The sequence below is a fragment of the Wolffia australiana genome, chromosome 1, assembly GCF_029677425.1.
Source record: "Wolffia australiana isolate 7733 chromosome 1, ASM2967742v1".
Taxonomy (NCBI): domain Eukaryota; kingdom Viridiplantae; phylum Streptophyta; class Magnoliopsida; order Alismatales; family Araceae; genus Wolffia; species Wolffia australiana.
The window spans coordinates 17,281,499-17,305,006 of NC_135835.1; the positions used below are offsets into that span (position 1 = coordinate 17,281,499).

Genomic DNA, 23,508 nt, shown 5'->3' on the forward strand with positions numbered 1-23,508 from the left:
GCACCCTGTACAATCTTCTCATGCACTATAGAGGGTTCAGTGTCACCATGCCGCTACCCTCTGGAATGTCCGGCTGGGGGGGGGCACGACCATCGCATTCACGTTGGTGGTCGCCCCCCCACCCCGCGGGCAATCCCTCATGAAATGGGGGCCTCCACATGCGAAGCATGCACACTTTCCCTCCTCACCACCTGGGATTGTTTTCGCCAGTCTTGGGTTCTTTCCCTTATCACAGCCTTTACTGTAACTCTATTTAAACTTTCTCTTGAGGTCCTAACTGGATGTGGTTGAAGGTGCCTTAGTTCGCTCTGAGAGCAGCTTGTTCCACTTCCCTTGATTTTCCAATGCTGTGGAGTAGAGGTCTACTAGTCCCTCCACAATTTGGTAGGCACTCTTAATGTCTTGATTGTGCCTCTTGTATAGTTCTATCTAGGCCCAGTGGGGGAGTTCTTTGGCAAAGCAGTAGAGCTTGTCCCCATTGAACATATGGGTAATCCTCCTGACTATGGAAGAAAATTGATTCACATATTCTCTCAAAGTACCAGACCCCGAAGGTTGTCAAGTTCTCCCGTTGCAATCCCATGCACTGTTGTACGACATGAAGTTCTCTTTGATTTTCCATACAAATTCTTCGAATGTAGCCGGTGGTCAATATCTGTCCCACAAACTGATGGAGGACCATCCAGCAGATGACGGTTCGGCGACGACGACGCCACACGAGGATGCCACGATGACGCGCCATCAGCAATGCCGAGCCGCTCGAGTCGACGTCCGTCATCCGGGGTTTAAGTACTCCGGGCAAGCAAGACTTTACCATTTTATTATTTTCATCATTATGTTGTATTTCTTTCAGAATTATGGATTGGGCCATTACCGTAGGGCCCGTCCTCATCTTTGATTTTATATTTTAGAATTGTATTTGAATTTGTAAGGAGAGACCGAACCACGTTTCACGACGGTTTGATCTCTCCCCACGTTCTCTTGGCACCCCTCCTCCCTATATAAGGGGAGGGCATGCCCAAGGAACATTTGGAAGTTTTTGAATGAATTGAATTTTTCAAAGAGCTTCCCTTATCGTAGTCTTAGCGTAGGGGGTGTGGCTGGCCCCAACCACGTCGAGATCACTCCGTGGTTAGAGCTCACGATCCGCTCGTCGAGATCACTCCGGACGGGTCGTGCTAATTGTGCCGTCGAGATTACTCCGGTACGTTTAAAGATTCAAGAAGTCGGCATCGCCTCGCGCGGACGGAAGCCTGCATCGAGATTACTCTGGAGGCCTCCGGACACACGAGACGCCGTCGATCTGCGCTGCATCGGGAGACTTGTCTTCATCAAGGAGACCCGCCCGCGACGATCAAGAACTTCTGTCGCCAAGGTTCTTGATTCCCTCCTCCACCTACACCCTTCTCATCCATTCGCCCCGACCATCTTCTACCCGGTTTCTTGATTCCCCCGCCTCGCCCCCGCCATCTCTTGATACTACCCGCATTCCCTCCCACACCGTTTCTTGAACCCTCGCCATTTCTTGATCTTACACCATCCTGCCTTCGTTCTTGAACCCCTCGCCCTGTTCCCTGCTTTCTTGATCCCTACCATCATCGTCCCCCCCATCTTCTTGACTCCTCCCTCCCCTCTACTCTTCTTGATCGTTCTTGCCTACCCGTCTTCGCACCCCTTGTTCTTGACCCCGTCTTCTTGATTATCCGACGCACCTCTCATCCTTTTCCTCTTATCTCCCGCGGTTCTTGAATCCTAGCGCCATCCCGTCATCCTGCCCGAGCCTACGCTCCTCCTTGTCTCGCTTCGCGTCCCGACGCCTTTGCCCGTCGCTCCCGCGGTCATCGTCACTCCCGGGATCGCGACCCCGACGCAGCCGCCCTCGCATCGCGGTCCGGCACCGGCAGCGCCGCTCAACCCGCGTGACGGCCTTGTGCCCAGTCCGTAGGCCTCTATCGCGCGGCAGGCCTGGTCTCGCGCTCGGTGATTCCGCGCCGCCGTCACGATCCTGCGCCCTCGCCGCGCCTCGCAGGGCACCGGGCCCTTGCACCCTCTGCCCTGCCGCTCTCCTCTCAGGCCGTTGATCGACACCTACGCCACCTCAACACGATTCGCTACACGGAGTTGTGCTCACGCCGCTGTTGACCCACGCGCCCTCGGCTATCTCCTCTACGACCTTGACGCATCTCCTCGACATCCCGATCGTCGACTAAACTTCTTCAGCCTCGGCCAGCCTTCGCCTGCCCGTTCTCTGACCGCCGTGGACTAAGTGCCTTCAGGTCAGTCTCGTCTCCCCTCCATCTATATCCATTATCATTACCGCTTGCAGTGCCGTCTTCCGCTATCGCATCCTCTGTCACGACTATACGAGCAACGCCAGAATAGGACGAGCCACCGTTGACGAGAATAGGAACTTTCTTGAGGTAAACGGACTGTCCTCTGACCACTTAAATTCCGAACTAGACAGGGCCGTCAGACGCCCCTCGCGTCGTAGACGTCTAGTTATCCCGAGGGTCATTGGGAGTTTGATCTACGGATCACTCACCCTTGGTGTCCGTCATAATCCTCGTTCTTATCCCCTGAATCTTAACTGCTTGTTCATTTACATATCATTTCTTACTCTGGTCCACGCCATATCATCATTTTGTCATGTGACGTGAAACGCGCTGCTCGATCCCGGCCGACGGCGTTTCGCATCACAAACGTTGGCGCCACCATAGTTTGGCATCCTCCTTGAGGAAGCAGCTAGCATGCAGGACCTTATTCGCCTTCGAAGTGTCGTTGATTTTTAAATATCATTTGCAGTCATACAAGAAGTCGGCCACATCCTCCTCCTTGCAAGTGCTGTTGATTTTGGTGGTGGCATTATGATTCTTTCCACTCCTCCAACAGGTCAGGCCTCAAAGCCTTCGCCTTATCGTAATCCTGCCTTTTCAAGTTTTAGGGACATCCCCTTAGCAAGGAATAATGCTCGAATGACACGTGCAATCCTCAGTGCTTGGAGTAGAACATTGAGCTGCCTTGATCTCTTGTAGCGGAAACCTTCACAATAGCTTAAGTACGCGTAGAAGGTGTTGGAGAGAGGGTGGGGATGCATCCCCATCGGGGAATAGGATCATTGCATTAATATCATCAAGAGGTTACGTCGTAGTCATGAGCATTACATGCGGGAAGACGAGGGATAATATAGAAGTAATGAGACAAGGCGCTATGCGCCATGGTAGTGTCGCTCTTGTGCTTTGAGGGCCGCCGCTCCACGCGCACCTGTCTTCTAGCCCTGTCGCTATACGCATGCCCTCGGGCTGGGGGCCGCGTGATAATGTGCTATCATTAAATGCATTAATGCCATTTATAACCAATATTAACTCATTATTTATATAAAGTTGATGCACGTTATCCGACAATGTTAACATTTTCGCGTTCATTCCGTTTCGTCACCTATTTGAGTATTTTCTTGAATTTATCATTACCATGACGCGATTTAGAAATTGGACCTTTCTGAAGGTCAAATCTTTAAAAATTAATCGTTCTCTTTGGATTTTTGTCATTGTAGGAAGCAAGTTAAGAAATTTCATGGTTCTTCACCATTGCATGTGGAACGTGGTTTTTCAAGACCAGCGTGCCAAGTTCGGAACTCAAAATGAGTTTGTGAATTTCATACATTTGAAATGTAGGATGAATGAGTTTGAAGCCTTATGAGGGTAGAAAAATTGGGTGAAGGTTTCCCCGAATTTGGAAGGCCATGGTCTACTGTGAGATCCACTATTGGAGTGCCACGAGCAAGCATAGATGGTGAGATCCACCATCGAAGAACAAAGGGGGAGCACCAGCTGCCACGTGTTTGACTAAATGCCCGGGCTTGAATCAGGCTGAGGCCAAGCGCGGAGCTAAGGCCTAGGTCAAGCGCCATTCTGCTGGGGTCAAGCATGTGGCTCTGGCTAGGGCCAAGTGCATGGCTCAAGCCGGGACCGAGCGCGCTGCTCAGGCTGGGCCCGAGCGCAGGTAAAGCCAGTGCAGAGCGCGCCGCTCTATTGAAGCCGAGTGCGAGGCTCAAGCCAGGTCCGAGCACGGCTTTGGCCGGGGCCGAGCACACCGCTCTACCGGGGCTGAGCTCGCGACTCTGGCCAGGCTGAGTACGCGGCTCAGGTTTGGTCCGAGAGTAGCTATGGTCAGGGCTGAGCGCGCTATTGTGCAGGGGTCGCCAGGAGTGGCTTTCCTCGTGTGGACCATCTTAATTGAAGTTGTATGACCTGTAAAATGAACTACGCGGGTGTGGGACGCACAACCACATTGGCACAAAATTATTCAAGGATATTAAAGCTGAGGTTGAATTAAAAAAATTCACCCAGGCACATCCCTCTGTTGGCCATCCAAATTTAGTAAAATTTATACCCAATTTTTCTAACCTCATAAGGCCTCAAACTCAGTCATCCTGCATTTCAAATGTACAAAAGTCCCAGATTCATATTCAGTGCCAAACTTGGCATGCTGGTCTTGAAAAATCACGCTCAGCGTGCAATGGTGAAGAACAATGAAATTTCTTCACCTACTTTCTGAAATCATAAAACTCCAAAGAGAACTATAAATTCACAACGGTTTGACCTTGACAAAGGTCCAACTTGTATATCACATCAAAGTAATGAAAAATTCAAGGAAATACTCATATAGGTGACGAAACGGAATGAACCCAAAAAAGATAAAATTATCGGATAACGCACATCAACTTAGTATAAATACTGAGTTAATATTGGTTATAAATGACAATAATGCATATCATGATAACACATTATCATCACGCTCTTGTGGCCTAGCAATCACACACGCCATCCCATCCTTGAAGATAACACACGCCACCAACATCTGCGCTGACACCCATTGCGCGTAGACTAAGTAATGCCACTGCACTCGGGGATTTAAAGTGGGCACTACAGGCCTAGCATTACCCCCGGGCGTGCCACACGCCCGCGTCGTCTCGGCGCTCTCTGTGCGCCAATGCCTTTTGTCTCCTAGAGGGCTGCCTCTTGCCCCGCGCACTGCGCCCCGCACCCTGCACATGCGATGCACGTAGTGTGCGGGCATAGTGGCGCGGCTCACCCGCACGACTCTGCACATAGCACCGTGGCATTATTGCCTATGTTGCGCATCCCATGCACGCGTGAGGCGCATGTCGCCCCTACGACGCTCTCGACGGCATGCGCACCTAGCACTCACGGGCCTTCCCAGATCCGTCGCACTTGAGCGTTGATGGGCACGCGTACCATTGGGGCGATGGCCTAAAAGATAAGGGTCGGACATCGCTGTCAGTAGTGCATGTTGTGGTGTCACACTGAAGGACTCAGTCTTCAAATCGTGAGTCCAGCACACGGACATGTCCCCACAGTTAGCACACAGGCCTCTGTGCAGGAATGCCACATACTTTGGGGCCTTACATATCTGGATACATGTATGCCCTTTTTGAGACTATGGATTTTTGTATTATGATCTCATCATAATTCATAAAATTGAATCATGAATTGATGGAATTTAGACATCACATATGCACTCCAATGAATATATCATATTAATGAAAAATGAATGAGATGCGGAATGTGTGATTGGTTTGATGACCCCATACGTATTTCTGTTAGTAATAATGATGTTGTATCAATGAGATGGAGGAGATTCAACATGATGTGGATTGCATGGATATGTCTAAAGGCTGCACACTTGATCAGCTTACCACAACTCATTTGAGGAAAAGATAATTCACACAGATTCATTTCATTCTAAGGTGGTTTGGTCATTTGGTTTTAAAGCCCGAATCATTATAGTTTTATATCAATCATGCCCATTGAACCCGACAATGTCGAATGTGACATTCCAAAAAGGTTTTAGCCATTACCATAGTAAAGTACATGCTAGGGAAATAAAAAGATAACCCACTATTCTGACATGAATATTCCCATGGATACTAAGATACACCCAGACATCATGTAAAATGTAACCTCAATAATTATCCATGAGTCTCATTATATGTCATATTCATAAATTGCAGTCTAACATCTAAAGCCTGGTTTTTATAGATTATATAGTAACTAGAACTTTTGCTCGTTTCCTTGAATTAGACTATCTATGAAATCATAACTCCAATATTTTGATTGCAATATATTTGCATAATATCCTCATGAATGATCCATGAATATTAGATGATAGGTAATTTATACATTCAATTTCCATAAGAAATTTCAACCCACTCATTTATTTCTTGCTATTGAATTCCTAAAGAAACATAGAACCATCCTTTAATAATCTGATACTTTTTGTTTACAAAAGAGTCATTTCAATCTGTTTTTTTGAAACAATATTTGATATCAGTATTATTGGGACCAAACATAGAGTTAATGTGGCTGCTACACAATATGTCTTGACCTTTTGCTCGCAATGTTTTTTGAGGATAACCAGTTATGTTGATCCGTGTATGATCCACATATCCATTTAGGGTTACTGTGAAACAAATTCTCCGATATATCGGCCAAGGTCGTGGCCAATCTACACAATATGCCCTGAATTGCTTTCAAAGATATTTTTTTTCATGGATGACGAAAAGGTCAGCTGAACTATCTCATCGATTTTGGAAGGAATCTCATGTCTTGGAATCCCAAGACTAATATATTATTTTCCGGGTAGATTTGGGTGACTCAGCAATAAAACACTCTAAACCACGACAACGTAGAAAATGTGTTATTAGCTGCCAATTTAAACATTCATGGAGAAAAAAAGTATGTTAAAGACTGACTTGTGCTGAAACAAGTAACATTAAAATAACTTCATGTCTCTTCATTTCAAATAATTATCAATATCGAGGACCTTGGTCACAAATGTGAGAAAACGGTGACAAAAACTGGTGAGCAAGGCATTCGGAAAAACTTCTTTTCCCAGATACGTTTCAAAATGAAATCCCCGTTCATTTATCCAATCTTTCTACTCCATGCGTGGTAACTACACTTGGTAGTCTGTCAATATTTGGGAAAGGAGTCCGAGGCTGTCACACATATACACTCTTCGTGTAGCGTTTGCGTGTGGAGCTCGCACTATTGCCACGGTGGAGAGAGAGAACATATTTACAACAAGCATACCGATACTTGGCGTGTTCCGGCGAGCAAGACAAAGACGACGTATTATTTTATTCTCCTGTTCATGTGAAAAAAGCAACGTGGCCAATTAGCCATGTCTGTGCAGCCAAGGCCGTCTGTTCTGACGCGGAGACGGTCAAGTACAGAAGCTGTGCGCACGCCTGTTTTCACGCGAAGACGGCCAAGGAGGCTAGGCAGTTTGTAATCCAAGGAGAAAATATGATATTTTGATTGGAATCCAAGACCGATTACACGAGTTTGCCGATCACATACCGCTATCCACAGATGGTGTATTAGTGAATTTAAGATAAATGTTAAAACAATTAAGTTTTCATCTTAAATCCATATATGAATGAGATATATCTGTCAGTGGTCGCGGTAAGTAGTTGATATGCTTTCCCCTCTGATAAGTCCATCACGTCGAGGAGACAGCAGCTGAAGAAGAGTTCATCGCTCTTTTTCGAGGTGGAAGAGGTCAGGGATGCGTCGAGGAAGTGATAGTTGGCCCAGGACGGTCTGTTTACTCAAATTAGCAAACAAGAAGACATGGTTGAAAGATATTCAAAAGAAAAGTAAGGTTCCGAAGGGATAGCATAAGGTAAAAAGAGCCTCACTCGACGGATCTCAGATACTCTTGTCTTCTCCTTTGCCTGCCATTTAAGTTAAAAACTTAACTTGGGTGGAAAGAGAGAGAAAGGATAGGAAAGGCAGAGCCAGTGATGGATTCAGGATAGGGCCAACGGATGAGAAAGAGAGAGAGTAAGCAAGAACTGGGCACTGGGCAGGTTTGCTGGCCAGAGAAACACGGCCGCTTCGCTTAAAATCTGGGTGCTTTGCTGTCTTCCTACAAATCCACGAAAGATCTCGGTCAAAACGCCCTCTATCTCTCTGCATTTGCAGAATAATTTAGTGTGCAACTTTACGATGCACCTGCGAAATATCTACTTGGGCAAAGGCTCAGGCCATGTGTGAATTTGTGCAGGGAGAAGATAGAGAGGGGGAGAGGGAGAAAAAGAGAGAGAAGGAGAGGGAGAGAGAGAGAGAGAGAGAGAGAGAGAGAGAGAGAGAGAGAGAGAGAGAGAGAGAGAGAGAGAGAGAGAGAGAGAGAGAGAGAGAGAGAGAGAGAGAGAGAGAGAGAGAGAGAGAGAGAGAGAGAGAGAGAGTGAGAGAGAGAGAGAGAGAGAGAGCGCGTGAGAGAGAGTGAGAGAGAGAGAGAGAGAGAGAGAGAGAGAGAGAGAGAGGGAGAGAGAGAGAGAGAGAGAGAGAGAGAGAGAGAGAGAGAGAGAGAGAGAGAGAGAGAGAGAGAGAGAGAGAGAGAGAGAGAGAGAGAGAGAGAGAGAGAGAGAGAGAGAGAGAGAGAGAGAGAGAGAGAGAGAGAGAGAGAGAGAGAGCGAGAGAGAGAGAGAGAATCTCGAGGAAAAAAATATTGGAGTACTCCTATGGTGCAAACAGTGGGAGAGTTGGCCAGCAATCCCGCAGAAGCCCCGGCAGGCGATCAAGTTCTGAAAAGCTACAGGCAATAATTACGCGTACCACTCCCACCGGATTTCAAACGTTAATGACAACCTCGAGCTGGACAAGAAGATTAGTGGTTCATGGCTAAAAAGAAAAGGAGAGAGCGAAAAAGAGCAATTGATCTTCAAGACGCAGACATGCAGGCGTCGCAGTAGAGTTATTACAGTCGATAGCCTTAAAACTGTCCATCGAATGATTCTTCGCCTACGATGACTGCTTGCGAATTGAACCGACATCTCTTCGACCGGTTTTACTGTTCTCAACGTGAGGGCTCTTAGCATGTTCTTGGAAACCCCAGTGGCTGGCGGAGGTGTAGGCTTTATTGTCCGCAGCAGTTCCTTTGGGGGATATATGAAGGTTGAAGAGGAATCGTATGAATCGAGACCACTATTTAAAATCCACAAACCCTAGCTTGCTGCCAGAGAAACCTTGAACCCGTCTCGTTTCCGGCTTCTTTCGACGGTTCAGTGCTCACATCGGAGACTAAGACCACCACAATCTGAATCTTGACTGGAAGAACGGTTTCTAAATTTCCTCTCTAGCCATGGACGACTTGTTCTGCTTCCATCCGAGCTTTGCCCAATCCGAGTCACAGCCGTCAGCTCAGCCGGCGATCGACTCATCAGAACTCATCAAGGCTAAGATCTCCAGCCATCCACGCTTTTCTGTTCTCGTTTCCAACTACATAGATTGTCGCAAGGTGAATTAGGATTATCTCTAAAGTCGCGTCAAAAGGAAAACTATATTTGTATTTCTAGCAAGGCTGATTAACCTCTTTATAACAGGTCGGCGCGCCGCGGGCCGTGGCCTTGCTCCTAGAGGAGATTCGACAAGGAAGAATCTCCGAAGAGGGGTGCAGCGAGGTCGGGGTTGATCCCGAGCTTGACGATTTCATGGTAATTATGGTTAATAGGAATAGGGTACTTGTGTAAAACACGGCCTCGAATATCGCTCTCTTCCCGAGGCAGTTAATGTCTTCGTTCTTCTCAGGAATCGTACTGCAATCTACTACACCGTTTTCAGGAGGAGCTCTCCAAGCCTTTCAAAGAAGCAGCGTCCTTCCTTAGTAGTACGGAAATGCTGCTCAGCGACCTCTGCAGCATGTCCGCCTCCGTCTCTCAATCAACGTCAACAAGCGAAACCGCGATCTCCGCCGGTAAGAGTTATGATAGATTAGTGCACTCGAGGATTTTATGCTGAAAATTAGTGCATGGCGTCATCTTAGCCTTGGCAGACTTGTCAAATAGCCGATCATGTCTAGAAAGTAGTCTCCACTTGGACCACAGGGTCAGGGTATCAAATGACCTTCATCAAAGCGAGAAGAGGCACTGACCATCAATTTCTCTGTTCATAGGAACCCTTAGAAATCACCTGCCGTGTTCATCTTAAGCCCGTCAATTGCAGAGAGAACGCATTCATCGAGTCTGGGTAACTTAGATGTGAGAACAAGACATTTACAATGAATTAGAGATTTGCCACAAAATGATTCTTTCATGCGTTTCCTCGATTATTTGACTAATATAATCATCCAGTTTTTAGTCATTAAGTTAGATTACTCTGTCTTTTATCCTCAGCCGACTCGCTAGCGCCTGAGAAATCCTTTCACATTGATCAACGCAACTCGATCAATGCAATGGTTTGTCGTACTTACACCTCGCCCCCCTCGTTTTGTTCTTCGATTCTCTAGTCAGTCATAGGCGAAAGGCATGTACCGAGTTTTAATGAGAGATTCAGGTGTCTGAGTTTCTCCCGTTGCTCTCTTGTTTTCGGTTCGATTAATCGGCAGATTTTGGAGTTTCCTTAGGATTGCAGTATTATACAAATTGTGCACCATGAAACGAGAAACAATTCTTTCCTCTGGTATGTCTTTGATTCCACAAACGATAGAAGTGAAAGGATCGACTGAGGAGGTTGAGCAAAGCAGCCCAGAGCCGGACATGACGAAAACCCACGAGATCGCCCGGCAAATGGATAATAAAGACCTCAAAGAGATGCTACTGAGCAAGTACAGCGCCTCTCTAGGCAGCTTCAACAAGGAGTTTCTCAAGAAAAGGAAGAATGTGAAACTTCCCAAGGACGCACGGGCCGTGATGATGGCATGGTGGAAGACGCATTACAGATGGCCTTATCCTACGGTAGATGACTAACAACCCATTTTTGTCTTGAGGTGACCTTCGGTTCTTTAAGTTTTTTGTGGTCAGGATGAGGAGAAGGCGAAGCTGGCGGAGATCACTCGGTTGGATATTAAACAGATCAATAACTGGTTCGTCAACCAGAGGAAAAGGCACTGGAAGCCGTCGGAAGACATGAGGTCTGCTCTTTTGGATGGCGTCACTGGAGGTCACGGCGCTATCCTCCACTGGGACACCTGAGCCTTCATCTCTCTCTCTCTCTCTCTCTCCCCTCTCTCTCTCTCTTTCTCTCTCTCTCTCTCTTCCTATCTATCTATCTATCTATCTATCTATCTATCTATCTCTCTCTATCAATCAGTCTATATCTCTATCTATCTATCTATCTATCTATCTATCTATCTATCTATCAATCTGTCTGTCTGTCTGTCTCTCTCTCTATCAATCTCTCTCTCTCTCTATCAATCTATCTCTCTCTCTATCTATTTCTCTCTCTATCTATCTGTCTCTCTCTACCTCTATCTACCAATCTATCCGTCTGTCTGTCTGTCTGTCTCTCTCTCTCTCTTTTATATCTATCTCTCTATCTATCTAGCTAAGCATGAGGATTATGTTCAAAGGTGTGATAGTCTGAAATCCAATATCTGGAAAAACAAGAACGGTTACGATGATGATATCACATTTTTATTTTGATCTCTTTATTGTGGCTATTATCAAATCTCGAGATAGATATTGCCATCCCGTGGACAATGGCAAATATTGGTGCTAGTCCTTATATACTTTGAGGATGAGTTCTATGTAGACAGCCTACCTTTGATCTTTGATGGTCAACACTTTATTTCACATTTTTCGTATGGTCAAGGACTAGATCTTCTTTTCGGCTTCAGACAATGTGACTTCAATATGATTTCTTTCATAGTTTTGTCTGACATCATCGGGGCAGAGAAATTTCTATTTAATCATTGATAACTTGAGTTATAGATTGCAAATATCAAACTCCCAGCTGAAATGGTAAAATAGTCATGTGGGCTTGCATGCACAAGCAGATGCACTAAGGAAAGAGCTTACTACAGTTGAACACCAACTTCAGGTCATTTGGATGTACACATCATTTTAGCAAAAGATTAGGATAAGCAACTAGTTTGATGATGCCATGTGACGATAAGAGATTTATTATCTCCAAAAATTGTGTATCCTTATATTCCTCCGCATGCAGATCTTGAGCCTATTATATGTATCTATGAAAGACATATAATCAAGACTCCGCACGATTGGTAGAGACTAGTGTTGATATTATTTCTTTAACCTTCTTACCTCCCAGCTAATGCTGATGACCAAGGGTATATTACCCTTTGTCTCACAGTCAGTGACATGCCATGAAAGCACCATTTTTGAGCCTACCCATATAGTGCAGGGACGCGGATGGGATGATTTTTTCGTCATGGGATGAAAATATCATCCTGTCCAAAGATACGGATGAATTTCGGGACAAAAATTTATCCAGGGGACCACAAGACGGAACGGTTTTCATCACATGGGATGAATAAACCGTCCGTCCGGAGGTCTCAGACGTTGGACGGACAAATCTAGACAAAAAATGCTGGATTCACATCCAATGGTTGAGATGTAGCCAAGTGACCTCACAATGATAATTTGCATCAAAGTCCCTTTTTTTACGTGTGTGCAAATGGACGCTGCTCAAAAATAATTGTACATATGGCCCATCGCATTCTCTCTCCTCCGTAATTCCCTCAAAAACTTAGAAAAATCTATATTAAAATGGATTTTTTGTCTGGGATGAGGGATGGGACAAAAATCGTCTGGGAGGACTAGACATGAAGAAAATTCATCCCGGGAGGACTGGACGGGACGGCTATCTTACCGTTGGACGAAAATTCGTCCCGTCCTTCGTCCCTGCACTGAATCCAAATGTCAGACGGGATGAAATTTGTCCCATCCCATCCATCCATCGTCCACGTCCAGGATGATCCGGAATTATACCTACACAAGAGGAGACCAAGGATGTTGTTAGTTTGGGAGATATAGAGAGATGTTGAGGGGAGAAGCTCCAGCCAAGGGCGGCGCCTGAGACAAAGTCTTGTAGACAAAAAGGACAAAAACAAAGAAGTGTTCAATTGACGGCTAGGGCTTGGGGCCTTTTAAGAGGCCCCATTACAAGGTCCCACGTGTGAGTCACTTAAAGGCTCACACGTGGGATTTTACTTAAGTGAAATTTGAATAAAAAAGAAGAACTCCCACGTGGGCCACTTATAGAACGTGGCCCACTCACAATGGAGAAAGAAATAAAGTGAAAAGAGAGAGAGAGAGAGAGAGAGAGAGAGAGAGAGAGAGAGAGAGAGAGAGAGAGAGAGAGAGAGAGAGAGAGAGAGAGAGAGAGAGAGAGAGAGAGAGAGAGAGAGAGAGAGAGAGAGAGAGAGAGAGAGAGAGAGAGAGAGAGAGAGAGAGAGAGAGAGAGAGAGAGAGAGAGAGAGAGAGAGAGAGAGAGAGAGAGAGAGAGAGAGAGAGAGAGAGAGAGAGAGAGAGAGAGAGAGAGAGAGAGAGAGAGAGAGAGAGAGAGAGAGAGAGAGAGAGAGAGAGAGAGAGAGAGAGAGAGAGAGAGAGAGAGAGAGAGAGAGAGAGAGAGAGAGAGAGAGAGAGAGAGAGAGAGAGAGAGAGAGAGAGAGAGAGAGAGAGAGAGAGAGAGAGAGAGAGAGAGAGAGAGAGAGAGAGAGAGAGAGAGAGAGAGAGAGAGAGAGAGAGAGAGAGAGAGCCTCGGTTCAACAGATGTGGTATCTTGCTTAGTAGGAACGTGGCTCCTAGACCTGATGGCTTCTTAGCATACTTCTTTATATCATGTCTAGATATCATAGGCCCTTATGGAGTACACTCTATCAAGGAAATATTCATATGCAACTGTTTTCAAGAAGCTTGAAACCCCCTTTCCTTGCATTTATCCCAAAACTAAATAAGTTTATATTTTCACGCTGCAACATTATATCTAAAACTGCTACAATTTTCTTTGAGACTTTCCTTGATGTACTCATCTCTACTGAGTAATATGGTTTATTAAGGGTCGATAGATCCATGCCAAATTATGCTAGTTCACAAACTAGCGCAGTCAGTAGACTATCATATTCTTGGATCAAACATCATCATCCAAGTCAATGAGTGGACCATTGATATAGTCGATTATACTTTCTTTACTAGAGTGTTGTGATGGTTTGATTTCACTACTATGAGTGGTATATAGTAGGATGATACTACATTAACTATCCTTTTCATCTTAATGGAAGAGATCCTCAACCGATCACTCGCACGAGCAATCACAGGGGTCTCATCCAACCATAGTTTTCAAAAAAGGGTTTCCTATTTATCTCACATTATTTATGAGTGTATGATCTGATCTTTCTCCTTAGTGAATCTAAACAATCCATTAAGGGGCTTATGGGTGTATTTATTGTGTACGATAGGTAAGTTTGTTAACACCTCAAAGAGAAGTTTTAAGTTAAGAGCATCTACTATTGTAAAATACATGCACATTATTCATCACTACACCCTGTACTCACGAGGATGTTTACCTTTTGAGTATCTCTTATGTCATATCTCTCTTTGTCCCACATGAAACCAATATTTAGGCACCCTATTGAACAGGTTGATGTAGAAACTCTTGAAACTTTTTTTTCTATCCCCAATGGGTACATCCAACTAATACATCACATCATGATGAGCATCCAACTACCTCACATGCACTTAGCATCCATAAAAATTCTCTGATTTCTAAACACCTCATGTGGTTGGGACTCCTAGAGGGCACCTAACGCCACAACTAGGTTTCATGAGATGAAGCACCTCGACTAATGGATGGGGGGGGGGGTTCTAGGGATAGACATCCCAAGATGCCTAAGATGTACTTCAAAAGATGCTAGTGTGGCGTATGAATACTATGAGCTCTCCATTGTGACTCTGAATATTGGCAAGTACAACAAGTGGCTCTCCATGCGGTCTATAACAATATCCCCAGCAGTAGTGTGCTTGGAAACATCAATAAAAAATGTCCACAATGATATAGTGGCAAGATATAGTGGCAAGACAAGTAGCCCCTTTGCTAGCCCCTAGCTTTCTACATCATCACCTCTGATTGACTATGGCTCAGTTGTGAACATAGAACAAAAGGCTCCTATGAGAGCAAGATGGATTCCCATCAGATGCCTTACCCGGCCATCCTACATGAACACTAACACTTGACGGGAATTACACTTGATGGGGATTACCTAGTGGTTATCTCTCGCAGGTCTTTCTTACGTTATAATTTTACACACCATGGAATCCCCTATGTTGATCAACTGCCGCATATTCATCATTAAAACAGCTCACGATGCCATTAATGCCTAGACTTTGGTAGGATGACACATCAAAGACCACTTTTTTCATAATGAGATTTCTACAAACTTCTGGCACCAATTTATTCTCCAACGATGAAACATAAATATCTCCAATTAGTTCTGTATCCATACTATTTTTACATTGCTATAGTGCTTTGACATGATCTTTTCCCCATCAACACGCACTAAGCTTAGTACTTACTTACACATCACCATAGATTACTCACTATTGGAGATATTTATGGGATAAAATTCTTCTCATTTTTCAGATTCATCCATGAGCACATTGGATGTCATCCAACATATCAAGAAATGGTTATAGTGAACTCATCGCCTAGCCTTACCTACCGCACATAGATCATTATATATGTGCAAGACAATGGATCTATGGCTCCCAAGCTTCTTTGACTCTCATCACCACCCGGACAAATATTGTGCATTGTCACCCATGCTAATGGCCTCTCACAAGATCAACATGGACGACACGACCAAAAAAAACCTAAGCCCCACAAGTGGTGGAGGTGGCTTCTTATGAGAACACATAGGAAGCATCATATTTATTTATTTCATTTTTATGGTTCTCAAACTAATGCAGCAGCATAGGCTATGGGGTTATGTGATGGCTTGCTATTTTGTGAGGAGTGTAACATTTGGAGTATGATCATAAAATATGACTCATAGTTTTTAGAGGATATGCTCAACGTAGGTGAGAGGATAACCAAATAATAGATGTAATCACCAACTACGTGGTATGTTCTCAAACATGTTCTCTATTCACTACATGGCAGGACCTCCCTCGTGATGTAAAAGAAAATTATCATGCGGAGAGGCTTTGCATGGCAGCTATCCACACATGATGTGCCTTTGTCTGTGGTTATACCCCTCTGTCCTGCCTAGGCACTATGCATATCACAGACCTATTATGACAACATTCAACGAGGACAATGATGTCACCTCATACTCCACACACATCAAAGATCAGAGGGACATGAACCAGCTGCTTGCAGGTCAAAATGTGATAAAGCATTATGCTAGATATCAGTTAGTCTGATAAGCAATGTAACCATAGAAACCAGATGCCATTGATGAATGCGCTGATACCAAGAGAATATCAATGTCGAGGAATTTATATCTGATGTCATTTTTAAAAATAGGGATATTGATTTAGATTTTACCACTTCCAATGTAAAATTGAGGTTCATCTCGATTTCAACTTCCAATATCCTCACTTATATGAAGAAAAAATGGCATCACAATTTGAATCTTCAACTAAATCCATCGGGTCACAATCTGATTTGTTCTTTATCAGGAAGAATTATTGAGTTTAATATATTTTTATTATGCATGATAAATATCAAAGTGTAATCTAGATGAATCTGCATGCTGACTGAAATAATATAATCTAGACAAAATAGTAGATATTCTCACCATCTACTCACACTTTAGGAGTGATATTTTGCGAAGTGGAGAAGGGGTGGTGCTCTATCATGGGCTACTAAAATGGGTGTTCCCTCTATTTGTACTTAATAAAAAAAATCATAAATCCTTATAATTTTGGTATATCTACCAACATCCACAAATCCTATATGTGTAAATTTTACGCCCTTGTATCAGTCTAGTTAAGAACATTAGTGACCTCGTAATATTTATTGGCCAATAATATTAATTAACTACATTGACATAAAGATTCATTAGTGAACAATTAATTTAACCTATTTGATAAGTTTTCAGCCCATCGGGTGCCAAGATACACCTCATGATCTAGAAATATAGGATATTGATTAAAAACTCTCGAGATCTTTTCTTTCAATGGTTACCAAAAATGTTTAATCCTTCATCTGTGTGAGAGTGTCCAGGGACATAGCGTATGATTAACCGTTAAACCATCATTTGTTATTCCACTTAGTATTGACGTATAATAGAGATCATTAGATTACTTCTCGTTAAATTCTTCATTAGAATATCTAGATATTTAACTTTTCATCCCTTAGAGTAGCCATAAACATATTTAGTCGATCTCCTCTTATACCAATGGTGAATGATCCTATATTTGAGTACTCAATCCCTTTTAACTTCTTGGAATATCTGAGCTAAGATTAATTTGAATTCTGCTAGCACACACTCAAAAATTTAGGTAAAATCTATTCATCTATCCACAATATGTTTTTGAAGTCTTAGGCCAAGGAACCACTTACAGGACTATGACATGAATCAATCTGATAGGTGTTTAGGTATAATATCTTCATGTATCAAATTTAAGTACACATTATGTTATAAGTTTTAAGAGCTCATCTTGAATGACGAGCTTGAGGGCGTCTGCTCATACTTTAAGTGATCCTTCCCATTATTTGTTTTCTATTGTACCCCATCCTCGAGTATCCATTTCATATGGTCGCTCATATCTCATCAAAGACAAAAAAACAACCATTATTTCTCAATCCTTAACTATCCTTGATGTCCTCTACATCTGTAACTTTTCTATTATCTTCACACCCTTAACTATATGACATTAAATTTAACCTTTCGTTGTGTCATTCGGGATCTGTGTAGGGAAAGGTTTATTATTTTGAGTGTGATAACGGAAACAAACAAATCATATACAAACGATAGCGAAACCATCACTTATTTGATATTTTTTATCTTTTTACCCACTTTGGGCTCTGCCTCATTATTTTTATGGCGTAAACACCTTGGTCAACTGTGTCTTTAAAAACTTTTTCTAACTTTCAACTGGATCTCTCTTTTTGAGTTTGAGTCATTTTAGTTAAAAAGATGCATTCGTTCAATCTATCAAGCATTGACCCTGACCCTCCACAGAACTATTTGATCTCGTCCCTTGTGAAATTTGGGGTCTATCTTCTGTTTCCTCTATGTCACCTCTATCAATGAAACATTACTTAAGAATACAAAGGGGGCATGTTGGTGGGTGCATGTGGGGGGGGTGTGGGTCCATGCATTGACAGTCATGTGGTACAGTGCGTTGGCAGTTACACTGGTGGCCACACATCAAGCACATGAGCTGGCTAGTGGGTTTACTAACAGACACAGAAAGGGTTCTATTAAAGGGGAAATATCCATAAAATATTGGTGCTAGTGGATCATCTCATGAAGATGCTTTGGTGCCACGTTAGAGTGCCTGGCTTGAAACCTGGCATATTTAAAGTTTGATAAGATTTTTATTATATTGATGACAAGGCATGTGACATTGGCATCTCAGCAAAGGATAATATGGTAGAGAAGTATGTAATATTAGGGAGTGATGATTGGCAGCAAGGGAGTACAGGATATATGAGGACCATATGGCAGTTGGGTATACTGTGGTGATGAGGGATGTTGTAGATGAAGAGGTTCCATGGGTGATGCTGACGCAATAATGTATTATGAGGTTATGATGTGTTGAGTTGATACCCTAATATAATATGATGATGTGGGATGATCGCATGGCAGGAGTTGGCCATGTGAGCGAGCATGTGGATTCATAAAAGTCAACTCAATGAACTGTTTCCTTAAAGTGTACCCACCATTCAATGTTAGTGTCCCTACCCTAATGGCCACTAGATAAGAAATTAGTGTAGAGACACTCAGTTATATCACATAATGCTATTTCTTCTAGAGAGTTATACGTTCTTCTTAAGTATGCTTCACATACGAATGTTTTGAATACATTTTTGGAAACTAGTACCATATTATGATCTCGCCATTAATTATAAACATCACACAAGAATAATAAATGAATAATTAGTTCAATGAACTTATACATGATAGAGAAGTGTGATCGGCTTGTCAGCCGCATAATATCCATCAACATGTACACTACATACATCTCAGTCAAATGCAAATCTTTTATCTGACTGATAGATAGGTGACAAATTATTTTAACTACTCTCTCTGGATTAGTTTTGTCAAGCGTCCATGGCATGAAAGAATTTTAGATCTCCATTTCCATCATTATCTATAAATAAAAATTATAATCCACCCCATGATGACCAATGTCAGAAGATCAATCCATCCATATGGCTGACAGAACTTATTTTTTGCTTGATCATGTGTGCTTCCTTGTTAAATAACAATCCTGAAACTGTTAGTACTTTCAGGAAATGCAAATTAATGTTAGAAGGTGAAGAAAAATAAATAAAGGCTTTTTGGACTGGTAGATGAGGATACTTTATATGTTAGGAAGTGTTCTTGCATTTGGTACAAAATCGATGTCTTCCTCTTCCACTGATCCACCGGCGTCTTCCCTTAGTTTGTCGTGCCACAGAATAGGCAGCTGGGATTTCATCCCAACATCTCTCTCTCTCTCTCTCTCTCTCTCTCTCTCTCTCTACAATATCAACTGAACGGACTCGGTCTCCAGAAGTAGTCAATAGGTGTTGAGGAACAAGGGTCCACTTCGCCAAAAAGGAAGAGTGACGACCCCAAAATCCAACTTAACTCACATCAAATTTTATTTAGTAAAATAATGACAGGTACCTCACACTAATTTTACTTTAACACTCACCGATAACTGTAAAACACGTCACGCACAAATGACGGGAGCAACAAAGCCCGAAGAATAAGATCAAAAAGAACAAATAGAACTGCAAAATTCTCTAAATAAAAGTATGTTCTCACTATTTCATATTTTCGATCTTCTCTTCTCTCTTCATTCTATATCTTCTTATTCTGGGCATCTTAATTTTTTCAGCTAAGTGCGAGGGTTCTAAGAGAGCGATGCTGGGTGAAAGTTAGATAGCCCAGACCTCTGACATATCCTTCTCATTCGCTCTTGTTATTCCTTCGCAGATTTTCCACCAATGAACAGGAAAATCAAACTCTTGGCTATGAACGGACTACGAAGGATGGGTGAATGAGGATCACAGGTCGCGAAGCGAGCGAGCCCGGATATCGTGATTGGAACAGAAAAAGACAGTTGATAAGAATACCCAAGTTTCTTATATGGGTTATTCCCCAAATAAAGGCTACGTGAAGTAAGGATGATAAGGTGGGAGCCACTGCATTAACAGCAGACGTCCAGTAGATAGTGACTGAATGAAGCCGTTAGAACTTAAGATGCTGCCTAAGAATTCGTTTACATGGGTTGCTGGATAAACCTATGCCATAGATCATTATAGAGGCGCGCAGGCCAAGAAACCCGTCGAGAGAATAAAAAGGAGGGTCTTTTGCTTAGACAAATCGGAGCCGCGCAATTTCTTGTCGCCATTCTAGCATGTTTGTGGTTGCTTCCTATGCTTGCGAAAAGGAATCACCGGTGGAATCATTAAGCAGCGGCCGTTCCGCTCATTTAATTAATACAGAGTATGAAACCTGCTCAATAATTGGCCAGAAATGCATTAGAGGGTGGTAAAAAAACAGTCGTCGCCCTCGAAATCTCACGCTAGAAATTATAACTACCTCCGCGTGGCGGATATATACCATATCTCAACTTGCATCTGCGCATGTTGTCCGTATAAAGATGGGAAAAAAATCATCCAATATTAATTAGAACCGCGGCCGTCGTGTCATGGAGATTAAAGAAAATCCCACCTTCCATCTGCGCGAGCTGTCCTTATGTGTAATATAGATATCTTTACTCTTAATCATTTATTTTGTATGGTTGTGTTTCCCGAAGATCGAAAAATCACGGAGAATTTTACATAGGAAAAAATTATAGGTGACCCGAATTACCCTGACACTTGATATTCTGGCGTATATTCCCGCGAGTTATCAATTAGGAAAGCATTTTACCCGGATGACCAGTAAAAGGTCGAAAATACATAACCCTTGTGAGTTGTGAAGGACACGAAATACAGAGGGGAAAAACTTGATTCTTCCGTGTGCTTCTGAAGAAAAATCAGTTCCTCGATTACAAAAAGTATTTAGATGAGTATTCAGTTGATATCAAGTACCACTCCATTACGCTCAAGAAGCCGGCTCCTCAAGGGCAGTCATCTCCTCCATCATAAACCCATGATTCATGCCGTTAAACGCGGCGACTTCGGAAGAGCACTTGCAGGGAAACATGACGGGGCCTCGCCCGAGGTCCACGGCGTAGCTGCACCCCGGAAGCTTCCGCGATATCACCACGGAGTTGATAACGTCATCTGTAGGGTGGAAAACAGAGAGCAGCTCGAAGCAACGCAAATTACTGAGATCTACGATAGGGTAGAGGAACGCACGAGCCCCGTGCGCGCTGCGTAGCATCAGCGCAGCTCCGGGGGCCATATACTTAGCCAAATGATTCAGAACTCTATTCTTCGCTTCAGCGGTCATCCCCACCAAGGCCGCCAGGAAAACCACGTCGTAGTCGCGGAGCGCGTGGGTTACCTCCATAATATCAGCAGTGTGAAAGAACATCCTTGCTGACAAGTCTGGGTCCGGTGCAACTAGCCTGCGGGCCATGGCGTTGGCATTCCCATCGATATCGTAGTTATGGAAGGTGACGGAGCGGAGATGCCGCTGGGCGAGAACGATAGAGGTCAAGGGCAGGGGACCAGAGCCGATGAAGGCCACACGGGTCGGGGCATTGGCGCTGTGCTTGCGCAGTATCTCGTGCTCCAAGCGTGCGAGCTTGACGTAATTCCCGTAATAAGGAAACATCTCAACGTGGTCGAGGGGCTTATCGAAGGAGCCCAGGATTTGCGAGAAGTGACTCTCCAACAGGCCCTCTGCTTCTCCGCAGAGTCGTATCAGCCTCCATCGCATGTCCTTTGATTTCTCGCTAAGTCTGGAGACGTCTATCGGGCTGTGGGGAACGCAGGCTAAGACGAGCTTGGAGAATAACGCGTTGACCTCGGGGGATGGCTTCAGCGATGGCAGCTCGCTTAAACTCTCGTACAAGTCCCAGATTTGCCGCAGAAGAATTGGGTCGTCCCCGTTTCCCATGTCGACACTTGTCTTCGAGATCTGCGGAGAGAGGGATAGAGCGCACCTCGCCGCCATGGGAAGACCTCTCTGGGCAGAGCTTGGACGAAGAAGGAGATGTCGACACTATGGGAGAGGAGGCGTGAAATAATGAGGAGCAGCGGCCATCTTTTTATAGTACTTTAGGCTTCTCATTCGGAACCTCGAGGGCTGCCGCGTGATGCGTGCCGTCACCATAATTAATCAATTCCGGGCAACAGCGACGTTTCGGGCATTATTGCAAACGAATTTGTCGATAATTCTCATTATAATTCCCATACATTGCTTGCTCTGTGATTTCATTACAATTAAAAAGGTACTCTGTATTGGGTTGGGCCAAGACGGTGATACGGATGTCATTTTCTTTTCTTTCTCAATATTTTTCAGGAGGATGTGGGCTTTCTTTCACGTCGTTCTCATAGCGAGCTACCGTAGAATAGACGCCGCTCGGCGATTAGCGACCCGCTCCCGGCAATTTCTCAAGACCGCATCCTTACCGCGGGATGTTGAAGGGAAGAATACGTCTTAGCTTCCCCATATAGAACGCCGACCAACTGCTAAATTGGAGAATCGTCTTTCACATGTTTATTCGATGATAAGTTATGGCGAATGCCTTCTATTAGTGGCATGCACTGAGATTAACGACCTTAATTGATCAGGTATCGAGTGAAATCTTATTTTTTGAGCCTCGTATATTTTAGAACATTTATGGGTTACAACTTACATTGGTCTTATCCGCAAGTCAGGTTTCAGGTTTTTGTTTGTACTGGACGGAGCAGATGAAATTAGCCTCATGCGTATCGTACCGTAGAATGAGTCGTCTCTCTAAAAAATAAGATAATCTTTCGACGTCGGTGTACAATTATCTTTGGAACTAAATGCTCGGAATCCACTGCGTTCACACTTTCCTGCCTTCCGAGTGTCGAGAACCAAAAATTGTGGCCCCTGAGACTTCAAAGGTGCGACGTTTCAAGAGATTGCATGGCGGACCCGTAAAGGCTACCCATCCCATCAAGATATGAAAGCCCGAGAAAAAAGTTTTTTTATTGACCACCGTATGCGTTGATTTGCTTGGCTGATTGTAGCCGCATCCGATATGTAATTACCTATGTTAGCAGCCAAAATCTGGGATATTGGAAAATAAAATCGGAAAGAAACGGATAACCGCCACGGCATCAAGCATAGATTATGACATGCAGGCTGACAATACATGCACATCGAAGACAAAGAGGACAATGAATGATTTTCCACTAGATTTCTTGTCCGCTGGGGCGTCTGAAGCTTAATAGCGTACCTTGACGTTATGGCAACTTTCTAAGGGTCCATACCTTTGGACATCGCTTCGAGAACTTATTTCTAACTCTGTTTCCAGCGAAGAATTTCTTCAAAGAAATACATGCTCTCCTCTTTCTTTTGAGTAACGGCGATGGACCAGATGGGTAATGAGACAGAGAGAGGGAGAGGGAGAGGGAGAGAGGGAGAGAGATAGGG

The 23,508-nt window shown here is 43.9% G+C and overlaps 2 protein-coding genes across 2 annotated transcripts; one reads left to right on the forward strand and one right to left on the reverse strand.

The window, feature by feature from the left end:
- The first annotated feature begins 8,973 nt into the window (after positions 1–8,973).
- LOC144716595 (homeobox protein knotted-1-like 1) lies at positions 8,974–11,527 on the forward strand. The gene is made up of 5 exons (XM_078591774.1): positions 8,974–9,324; positions 9,410–9,520; positions 9,615–9,780; positions 10,512–10,759; positions 10,826–11,527. The coding sequence occupies exons 1-5, from the start codon at positions 9,169–9,171 to the stop codon at positions 10,994–10,996; spliced, it is 852 nt and encodes a 283-aa protein (XP_078447900.1). The 5' UTR covers positions 8,974–9,168; the 3' UTR covers positions 10,997–11,527.
- A 9,329-nt stretch (positions 11,528–20,856) lies between these two features.
- NAS1 (nicotianamine synthase 1) lies at positions 20,857–22,135 on the reverse strand. Its single transcript, XM_078582473.1, has one exon. The coding sequence runs from the start codon at positions 22,054–22,056 to the stop codon at positions 21,037–21,039; it is 1,020 nt and encodes a 339-aa protein (XP_078438599.1). The 5' UTR covers positions 22,057–22,135; the 3' UTR covers positions 20,857–21,036.
- Between the last annotated feature and the right edge of the window lie 1,373 nt (positions 22,136–23,508).